The following is an 11,004-nucleotide window of genomic DNA, read 5'->3' as shown; positions in this document are numbered from 1 at the left end:
CTGGAAGGGTGAATAAAAAGAAAAGTAACAGTATCAGTATGGGAGAGGGATAGCATGCTTTCATTTAAATTAAGTTAAAAGTAATTACTATGTCTATAGATTAATAAATGCATTGTGGTTTTCTTTGTTTATATCAGTGTCAATATAAACACTGGTTCTTTACTACACAAATCAACACACAAATCACATTGTTCACTGCAGTAACATTAAAACCACTGATTGTTTTTTTTTTACAATGGCTAAAACCTTCCACAGGTTAAAGCAGTTACAGAGCAGCAGCAAATGGCATGATATCTCAATATTAACAACCTTAATTTCACATGAAAATTCATGTAGGACAAAGTGTCCACAATTTTTTAAGCAGGTTTGTGTTTTTCCAAGATCTTACTTAAAACTTTACCTTGAACTTGGTTAAGTCCCGAGCTGCTTTCTTCCTGAATTCCTTCATTTTGGTTGCTTCCTCCTGAGCTGTCTTGTCCCTCAGGTTCATCCTCTCTTTCTCCTGATCTGTCTTGTGTCTCAGGTTCATCCTCTTTTTCTCCTGATCTGTCTTGTGTCTCAGGTTCATCCTCTTTTTCTCCTGATCTGTCTTGTCCCTCAGGTTCATCCTCTTTTTCTTCTGATCTGTCTTGTGTCTCAGGTTCATCCTCTTTTTCTCCTGATCTGTCTTGTCTCATCTGTCTTGTTCATCCTCTTTTTCTCCTGATCTGTCTTGTCCCTCAGGTTCATCCTCTTTTTCTCTGATCTGTCTTGTGTCTCAGGTTCATCCTCTTTTTCTCCTGATCTGTCTTGTGTCTCAGGTTCATCCTCTCTTTCTCCTGATCTGTCTTGTCCCTCAGGTTCATCCTCTTTTTCTCCTGATCTGTCTTGTCCCTCAGGTTCACCCTCTTTTTCTTCTGATCTGTCTTGTGTCTCAGGTTCATCCTCTTTTTCTCCTGATCTGTCTTGTCCCTCAGGTTCGTCCTCTCTTTCTCCTGAGCTTTTTTCTTACATAATTGATGTATTTAGAAATAATATTAAATGAATAGAGAACAGACTATCTATTAGTGAATTTTAATAATAGTTTATCAGCCTCTAAAATTGTAAAATGCCATATAGGGTTAGTTTGCCCTGAAAAGAAATATCTGTCATTAAGTAGATCCATACCCGTAAGACCTTTGTTCATCTTTGGAAAACAAATTAAGATATTTTTGATCATATCTGATGACTCAGTGAGGCCTCTATTGACAGCAAAATAATTAACACTTTCAGATGCCCAGAAAGCTACTAAAAACACATTTAAAAAAGTTCTTGTGGCAACAGTGGTTCAACTTTAATGTTATGAAGCGATGAGAATACTTTTTGTGCACCAAAAAACGAAATTACTTTATTCAACAATATCTAGTGATGGGTGATTTCAAAACACTGCTTCATGAAGCTTTGAAGCTCTATGAATCTTTTGTTTTGAATCAGTGGTTCAGAGCATGTATCAAACTGCCAAATTCACGTGAACCATTGACCATTTCAAAACACTTATGCTGTAACGAAGCCTCGATTACTGAAATCATGTGACTTCAGTGATCCGAACCACTGATTTGAAACAAAAGATTTGTAAAGCTTCAAAGCTTCATGAAGCAGTGTTTTGAAATTCAGCCCAATACTGAGGATGACGAAGGTCTTATGGGTGTGGAACGACTTGAGAGTGAGGAATTAATGACTGAATTTTAATTTTTGGGTGAACTAACCCTAAACGTTGCAGTTGTTAGAAGGATTATTTTATAATGTAGGGTCACAAGGGTCATTTAATCCAAAATGTACTACCTTTGCAAAAAAGACACTTTGCATCCTCCTGTCTCCCAGGTAGACAGATTTTATGAATATTTACAAAACATGTTGAACATTTTTCCTAGAAAGATCATTTGCATGAAAAAAAGGTTAGATCAAGGTTATCCAATTCCTAAGGAACATTTATTTATTGTATTTATCTTTTATTCCCCAACTAATTTCTGGTGTACTAGATCAAAAAACCACTGGACAAACATCATTTGAAGCTTAGAATCTAACTTTATTTTCTAATATTTAAATTGTCATTTGCATCACTTGCCTTGTTCTTCCTGGGTACCTTGTAAAAACAGACACCACAAATACCTGACCTATCTGAAACACATAGGAAACATATTTGCTGCATTGTTAATCTTTCGACAGGAAACAACCAATAGGAACTCTAAATTCATACATGAGCATGGTACTTACCAAGTGAACTAAAGAGAAGTGTCCCCAGACGCTCCCTCTCTTCCTGGATAGGAGAGCACATAAGGTATCCCCCCGAGCCTCCAAGTATGGCCTCAGCAAACTAAAGGTGTTCCAAAAAGAATGATTAGTTCAATGCCATAATCAACTGGAATTTTGTGGAATTTCTAAAACCAATAAACCAATTAGTCATGTGGAATATATACAATATCATTACAAATGACAACAGTTTCATGATCCAAAAAACTGACAATGATTTGTAGTAGTAGTAATAATAATAATAATAATAATAATAATAATAATAAATGAAAAGCATTTTACCACAGCTGTGAAAACACCACATGAAATGCTATCATGCTGTAAGCTATGTTTCCTGAGAACTCTTTTCCATGGCCCCTGGTAGCCTTTTGAAGCAGCAAATGTGCTGAAATGTAGATAAAGATAAAAATATTTAATGTAGATGTGTAAAATAAAGTTTACATAGAAAAACAAAAATGTAATTTTGTTTTTTGGGGTTAAAAAATGCCTGTACCTCCAGTTTTCTGCTATTTTGTTGTATTGTTCATCTGTTTCCCCAAGTGAATTAAGGTATGTAATTGTACGGTCAACAATGCTGCAGTGCTAGAAAAAAACAAATATGTTTCACTGGGAGCCAATATGTTTGACATGTTTATAATATGTACATAGTTACTTGGTAAGTAACTTACAAAAAAAGTCCAATGATTCCCGTCCTCCAAAAAGGGACCAACAACCTTAGTTTTATTTTCAAATATGTTCTTCTTAAAAGGAAAGAAAAATTATGAATGTAAAATGAAATGTATGTAATACCTTTATTTCAGTAAGAGCAAATTAAAAACTATTGTGTGAGACTAGCAATGAATATTTGTCTATATTAGTTATACCTGTAACACTGGTAAGAACTGGCTTTTCAAGTTTTGTCAGGGTACTTCTTACCTTCGTAAAATAACTGCTCCTAGCCCGGGTGTCACCCTCCAGAATGTGACCCAGGGTCTGATTATTGATGGCCAAAACATCTGGCCGCTTCTAAACAAAAAAATTAAAGGTATTGACAATAATTTTTAAAATAAGTGCAACTTCACAAGGTAAACGAAGTGCATGAAAAAAATTATCCGAACAATACCAGCGACCATTTTATGACCATTTTGATGTCTTCATTCACAAGTGTTGCTGGTACTGTTCCAATAATTCTTGTATTGAAAATACTCCTAGGCAGGTTTGGGCCATATCGAAAATATATATCACAATACGTCAAGACATTTTCACAATACATGATGAAATACTCAGGTGTGTTAGATTAGACTGTTGTCTTACCATTATATAGAAAAATGTTCAAATTAGTTTAGTTAACATCTTACCCTGCTGAACAGATGGAACAAAGCATCCATTATCTAAGGAGGCATCAACCAAAGAACAAAGAGAAAAAAAAAGAAAAAGCACAAAATTACAAATGCTAAAAGTGAGAGCAAACTTGTTTTGAGAATTTTGAGTTCAAGCTTTCAAAAGTAGTGTTTTGAGGAGAAATTGTGAACTGTGAAAAGAATAAAACTTCTGAATGCCTTACATTTATATTTCTAATGATTTTATCCAAACTAACTTACATGCATAAAAGGGATAGTTCACCCAAAAATGAAAATTATGCTATGGAAGTCAATTCAGTTTTATTTTCCAAGATCAATGTATAGTACTCTAAAAAATAACACAGTAAAATTAATCTATTGAGAACTGCAGCCCTGAGAGCAGCATATAGTTCAACAGAGAGCAGAATCGTACAGCTCGAAGGTGAACTTTCTCTTTAAAACATTTCTTACAAACAAGTTGAATTATAAAATACAAGAGAAATGTTACCTCATCAGATACTTCGTTGTTTTCTATGAGGGATTCAAAACTCTCCATGTAAAGTGGATAGGGTCCAATCCTTCCGATGCCTCTTCCATGCAGTCCTCCAGACTTCATAATTTGTAAGACTGCATAAATGATTATTTTCCCCTTATTTAAATGTTTTTAAGCTATTGTTTTAATATTCTATATTTTAGTGTTGAAATAATGTGCAAAGATCACAGAATAACATTTTCTACAGAAAATACAGGCCTATAAAGTACTCTTGTAGTCTTAGACTACACCCTTTTCCCTTTATTGTTTATTAAAATACATTGTATACAGGTAGCCTAGCTAATGCACATTACAAAAAAGCATACTTACCATTCATTTATCTCAGAAAGAAATGCTCCTTGAAAGCAGAGGAATAAGCTGATAATAAAACATTGGAAACATTAGCATTACCTATGGAGAACAATGACACCAATTTTAAAGCATCAAATATTAGGATAAAATTAAAGCTGAAAGCAGTGATGAAAGGGCCTTTGCACCCGGTGGCTTTAGGAAAACCGGTGGGCAACCGAATTTCATACTTGTACGTTAAACGTAGCACGAACTGTGCTTAATTGACATTTTGAAGGTGCCGCTGTCAAGCCATTTTGCCACACCTAATTGTGAAACCCTTATGAGACATACATTTCCACCACTTCTGACACGTGTGCAAAGTTTCATGAGTTTTCGAGAATGTTTAGGCCCTCAAAAATGATTTCAGAGAACAACAATAATTTACTGAGCAATTACAATAGGGTCCTCACACCATCAGTGCTCAGGTCCTAATAAAATAAGCTCTCGTGCTTCAAGAGCAACATGTCTATAATAAGTCACGCAGGTATTGTGCTACTCTGCAGTGGTACCTGAAGCAGTATAAAATAGTCATATGAATCTATTGAGTACTGCAGCCCTGAGAGCAGCATATAGTACACTAAAATAACACAGTAAAATGAATCTATTGAGAACTGCAGCCCTGAGAGCAGCATATAGTACACTAAAATAACACAGTAAAATGAATCTATTGAGTACTGCAGCCCTGAGAGCAGCATATAGTACACTAAAATAACACAGTAAAATGAATCTATTGAGTACTGCAGCCCTGAGAGCAGCATATAGTACACTAAAATAACACAGTATAATGAATCTATTGAGTACTGCAGCCCTGAGAGCAGCATATAGTACACTAAAATAACACAGTAAAATGAATCTATTGAGAACTGCAGCCCTGAGAGCAGCATATAGTACACTAAAATAACACAGTAAAATGAATCTATTGAGTACTGCAGCCCTGAGAGCAGCATATAGTACACTAAAATAACAGCGATATGAATCTATTGAGAACTGCAGCCCTGAGAGCAGCATATAGTACACTAAAATAACACAGTAAAATGAATCTATTGAGTACTGCAGCCCTGAGAGCAGCATATAGTACACTAAAATAACACAGTAAAATGAATCTATTGAGTACTGCAGCCCTGAGAGCAGCATATAGTACACTAAAATAACACAGTAAAATGAATCTATTGAGTACTGCAGCCCTGAGAGCAGCATATAGTACACTAAAATAACACAGTAAAATGAATCTATTGAGTACTGCAGCCCTGAGAGCAGCATATAGTACACTAAAATAACAGCGATATGAATCTATTGAGTACTGCAGCCCTGAGAGCAGCATATAGTACACTAAAATAACACAGTAAAATGAATCTATTGAGTACTGCAGCCCTGAGAGCAGCATATAGTACACTAAAATAACAGCGATATGAATCTATTGAGTACTGCAGCCCTGAGAGCAGCATATAGTACACTAAAATAACACAGTAAAATGAATCTATTGAGTACTGCAGCCCTGAGAGCAGCATATAGTACACTAAAATAACACAGTAAAATGAATCTATTGAGTACTGCAGCCCTGAGAGCAGCATATAGTACACTAAAATAACAGCGATATGAATCTATTGAGTACTGCAGCCCTGAGAGCAGCATATAGTACACTAAAATAACACAGTAAAATGAATCTATTGAGTACTGCAGCCCTGAGAGCAGCATATAGTACACTAAAATAACACAGTAAAATGAATCTATTGAGTACTGCAGCCCTGAGAGCAGCATATAGTACACTAAAATAACACAGTAAAATGAATCTATTGAGTACTGCAGCCCTGAGAGCAGCATATAGTACACTAAAATAACACAGTAAAATGAATCTATTGAGTACTGCAGCCCTGAGAGCAGCATATAGTACACTAAAATAACACAGTAAAATGAATCTATTGAGTACTGCAGCCCTGAGAGCAGCATATAGTACACTAAAATAACAGCGATATGAATCTATTGAGTACTGCAGCCCTGAGAGCAGCATATAGTACACTAAAATAACACAGTAAAATGAATCTATTGAGTACTGCAGCCCTGAGAGCAGCATATAGTACACTAAAATAACACAGTAAAATGAATCTATTGAGTACTGCAGCCCTGAGAGCAGCATATAGTACACTAAAATAACAGCGATATGAATCTATTGAGTACTGCAGCCCTGAGAGCAGCATATAGTACACTAAAATAACACAGTAAAATGAATCTATTGAGTACTGCAGCCCTGAGAGCAGCATATAGTACACTAAAATAACACAGTAAAATGAATCTATTGAGTACTGCAGCCCTGAGAGCAGCATATAGTACACTAAAATAACAGCGATATGAATCTATTGAGTACTGCAGCCCTGAGAGCAGCATATAGTACACTAAAATAACACAGTAAAATGAATCTATTGAGTACTGCAGCCCTGAGAGCAGCATATAGTACACTAAAATAACAGCGATATGAATCTATTGAGTACTGCAGCCCTGAGAGCAGCATATAGTACACTAAAATAACACAGTAAAATGAATCTATTGAGTACTGCAGCCCTGAGAGCAGCATATAGTACACTAAAATAACAGCGATATGAATCTATTGAGTACTGCAGCCCTGAGAGCAGCATATAGTACACTAAAATAACACAGTAAAATGAATCTATTGAGTACTGCAGCCCTGAGAGCAGCATATAGTACACTAAAATAACACAGTAAAATGAATCTATTGAGTACTGCAGCCCTGAGAGCAGCATATAGTACACTAAAATAACAGCGATATGAATCTATCGAGTACTGCAGCCCTAAGAGCAGCGACTCAAATCCCGACCGCAAACGGATTCCCCGTTCTATTTCTGTCCACCTGCTTTGCAAAGGTCGTCTTTTTCAGTGAAGACAGCTTTTAGCTGTCGCCGCGCCGCGATAAAAGATCGCGTCTGGTGTACACACGGTGTAACTCCTGCTTTAAGAGCAGCATAGTAGACCAAAAATAACATCGATATGAAATTATTTCCGTTCCGTCTTCGCATTTATCGGCTTTACAGACAGCTGGGTAGTATTGGAAAATCATGTTTAACCCCATTTAGACCATTAGCAGCTTAGGTGCAGTGGAGTTAGCAGTCGAATCAAAATACAAATGATCCGATATTAGACGATGATAGTTCTGTGCATTTTCAATGTTCCCCAATTATCTTAGTACACTTTAGAGGCCGTTTATCTCAGAATTTTAACAAAATATATTGTAAATTCACTTACCTCTACAAAACCCGCGATCTTCTATCAACAGTCTAACGTATCTAGAATCCCGCCAAAGTAAAAAAAAAAAAAAAAAAAAAAAAAAAACTTGATCCCGCCTCTGCTTCAATTTCATTGGTTGAATCTTTAAACCAATCATTTTCCTTTCTGCCCTTAGAACATGTTTGAGTAAGTAAAACTCCCATCTGCGGGTTCGATCCCAGGGAACTCGTGCTCATGAAGTGTATATGCACTATAAATCACAAAGGATAGGTTTTTATTAGTAAAGTTTTGTTAGAGTTTTTTCTAAATGGAAATAGGACAAATGGTGTAAAAAGTCCACACTGCATTTAAATGAACGCGCATTTTGATTGGTAACGACAGTCATACGTCATTTCATGATGACAGACGTAACAAAACACTGTCATTATTTTTACGCCAGCTAGAGGGCACATGACTTTAAAAACATAAATATAGGTCGTAATAAGGTGATTGAAACACAATCTATATAGGGTGACCTTACAAACAGCCTTACAGTGACCACTAGAACAAAAGCATCTAAAGACAATACAAGTAATTACCCCCAAATGTGCAGATAAAGGTACCCCAAGTGGTATAAACAGTAGCTGGTCACAAGAATTAAGACTATGTAAGCATTCGCACGTAGTTTGATTCTCAGTAGGAAGATCAAAAATCCCTTCACTGGAAACTCAATCAGTAAACTGATGTGATCATGTTCACCTTGAATGCCCAATACAGTGTAGTTCACCTTAGATTTTCATGTGATGTCATGTCAGGACATAGGATCAGCAGATCATAAACAGATTCTTAAATTTGTAATCTCACAGTATGAACCTCAATAATGGTGACAATCAACAAAAAGATTTTATTCAAAGCTGGACAAGATTCATCTGATCAGAATTTTTCTCTTGCATTTTTTTGCTATAATAAGCATGTTTTGAAAACACAGTTACAACATCCAGAGATAATCTAATGTTAAAATGTCTAGAATCAATAGCCCAACTAAAGCAAACACTCATCTCCATAATGGTGATAACTGATAAACTGAAGATAAAAAAAAAAAATTAAAAAATTCTTTCAAGGATGTCAGAATATAACTTCTCTGTCCCAGTCAAAGTGACGTCATCCAATCTTACTCAATATAAGTTCCTATATTGAGTATCTTGCTCATTAATTCTTCAGAAAATGTTTCCAGGAAGAAAGATCTTCATGGAAAAATCTAATATAAAAACCCAGTATTTTTGTTTGATTTATATCTGAATTTCAATCTTAAAATGTGCACACACAAGTGAAACTGTAAATACATCCTATGTTAATAAATCTGTGTACATGATTCACTGATCTGATTCACTGGTGGGGAAATTTCTTATTGCTAAATGTATTGGGAATTTTTTAGAAATCAATATATGCCTTTGGATCATGATGAAAAGTTGTCGAAGCTGTCTAACGTTGCTTGTGTGGGCAGGAATCAAGAAAGAGGAAGAAACATTTTCTGTCTGTGCAAGTGTTTTAAAATAATCCTTGTGTAACCATGGGAAATTCATCAGTTTAACAACTAGAGAGACTCTACACAACACGGTAAGAGTTACGCTGGTTACTATGTGACTATAGTGTGATTAATACTGATGTAGAAACCACTGACCAATTCAATATAAAATATTCTCAATGAAAAATGATTAATGGAAATGTTTTGACGCTAAAGATTGCATTATTCTCATGATGTGTGTGTTATACTTTATTTTTGTTCTTGTAGTGATGTCAGTCAGAAAGGTTCCTCTGTTTCTGCTCATGATTCATGGTGAGTCATTGGAGAATTAATAAACATTCTGATGTTGCTTATTAAATAAACTTTTTCATTGTGACTTTCTTTGGATTACCTGTTGAACCTTTTCTCAAATATATTTCTTGTATTAAAGGGGTCATGAACTGCATTGTTTTATTGTATAATGTTTCCTGGGGTGCACGTATAATGTTACTATGTTTTTTACATCCAAAATTGTCATAATTTAGAAATAAAAGGCATTTTTCCTACCTTGATTTTAGCCCTCTGGTTTGAACGCTCTGTTTTAAGGGGCGTGTCTTCTGTGAGACTTCAGTATAAATGCCCACTGCTGTGATTGGCTGACTTTTTTCTATTTGAAATTACTCTCTTTTTTTTAGTGCGTTTTAACTATTACAGCTCTAAGGTTAACTAATCGTGAAAAGTGCTGCATTACATTTATATCTATGGCATTATATTTAGATCGTGGCATGAAAGGTTGCAGAGATGAACACTGTAGCCGATCACATATGCAGCAGTGATCTCGTCATTGAAACTCAATTTCTGTACACTAACAAATGCTTTAATCTTCACTAACAGTGCAAACGCGATATAACTAAGAGATTCGTTGAATAAAACAGTAGTTTTGTGTGTGTCAGTCACGCTAAAACTAGCGCTGTTTGATTGACAGCTTCAGCGTCAAGGGAGCTTTGATCACTTTCTTTATATAATTTAATCACAGGTTTTTTTTTTTTTTATTAAGCAAAAAGACAATTATATACATATACAAATACAGAAGAAGACAGGAAGATAGAGACAAAGAGTAGGCTATAGATATATGGTTGTAGTAGTTTCATCAGGTACAGGTACAGAGATCAGTTAAGTCAATTTCATGAGTTGTATTAGCTTTCCTTGTATTGTTGTAGGGAGGGGGAGAACTGGAACTGGAAGTGGCTGCACTCAGTGATAAATAGATATCAATACAATGTAATGCAACAACAATAATAAATAACTAAATAATAATAATAATAATAATAATAATAATAATAGTAGTTGTGGTAGCCGTCGGTGCTGGATTGGAAGTAATGGCAGTAGCATTGGTAACGATGATAATAATAATAATAACAATGACAATAATATTAATGATAATAATAATAATGAATGGACTAGTCAGTGAAATTAATACAGACAAATCCATACCCCGCTAGGTTCAGAAGCCACTCCATCCCCGGCGGCAAGCACAATCGATAGACCCGTCCATACGACCATCAAAACCGACTCTGATTCGCCTTCTCTCTCCTTCACTCCCCCGGACATGCCAGACTCTCGTGCCAGTGTCAGGCACCTCCAGACACTTAGTCTGGGTGTGACCCAACAACTGACTATTCTTATGTGAATTCCTGGTGTTCAATGTATCAGTTGAGCCATTTTAGATTTTATTCTTTGGGTATAACTGCCGTGCGCCCTAGCCAGCTCCCTAGCCAGAGACACCGCGTTTAACCCAACAGAGATGATTGACC

The 11,004-nt window shown here is 35.8% G+C and overlaps 1 protein-coding gene across 4 annotated transcripts; it reads right to left on the bottom strand.

Annotated features, from left to right (window-relative positions):
• Positions 1-6: 6 nt before the first annotated feature.
• LOC125264721 lies at positions 7-7,902 on the bottom strand. Of its 4 annotated transcripts, XM_048184354.1 has the most exons (13): positions 7,726-7,899; positions 4,450-4,497; positions 4,096-4,214; positions 3,606-3,638; positions 3,184-3,273; positions 2,937-3,008; positions 2,762-2,850; positions 2,551-2,653; positions 2,233-2,332; positions 2,084-2,136; positions 1,801-1,885; positions 941-986; positions 7-663 (listed from the first exon to the last, which is right to left on the bottom strand). In XM_048184354.1, the coding sequence occupies exons 2-13, from the start codon at positions 4,454-4,456 to the stop codon at positions 357-359; spliced, it is 1,104 nt and encodes a 367-aa protein (XP_048040311.1). In that variant the 5' UTR covers positions 4,457-4,497; positions 7,726-7,899; the 3' UTR covers positions 7-356. The 4 variants fall into 4 exon arrangements, with proteins under 4 accessions (XP_048040311.1, XP_048040301.1, XP_048040293.1 ...); XM_048184344.1 differs by lacking the exon at positions 4,450-4,497 and having other exon boundaries at positions 2,937-3,005; positions 7,726-7,902; XM_048184336.1 differs by lacking the exon at positions 4,450-4,497.
• Between the last annotated feature and the right edge of the window lie 3,102 nt (positions 7,903-11,004).

The sequence above is a fragment of the Megalobrama amblycephala genome, linkage group LG1, assembly GCF_018812025.1.
Source record: "Megalobrama amblycephala isolate DHTTF-2021 linkage group LG1, ASM1881202v1, whole genome shotgun sequence".
Taxonomy (NCBI): Eukaryota; Metazoa; Chordata; class Actinopteri; order Cypriniformes; family Xenocyprididae; genus Megalobrama; species Megalobrama amblycephala.
Note: the sequence above shows the minus strand (reverse complement) of the source record. Positions and strands in the feature narration are given on the sequence as shown.

What these genes read in the sequence shown, in the direction of transcription:
- LOC125264721 (XM_048184336.1), bottom strand. Translation starts at nt 7,864, where the DNA reads ATGATTGGTTTAAAGATTCAACCAATGAAATTGAAGCAGAGGCGGGAT. An exon ending in GGAGCAGTTATTTTACGAAG is followed by an intron (nt 3,009 to 3,183) that starts GTAAGAAGTACC and finishes TTTCCTTTTAAG; the next exon opens with AAGAACATATTTGAAAATAA. An exon ending in GTGGTGTTTTCACAGCTGTG is followed by an intron (nt 2,333 to 2,550) that starts GTAAAATGCTTT and finishes GAACACCTTTAG; the next exon opens with TTTGCTGAGGCCATACTTGG.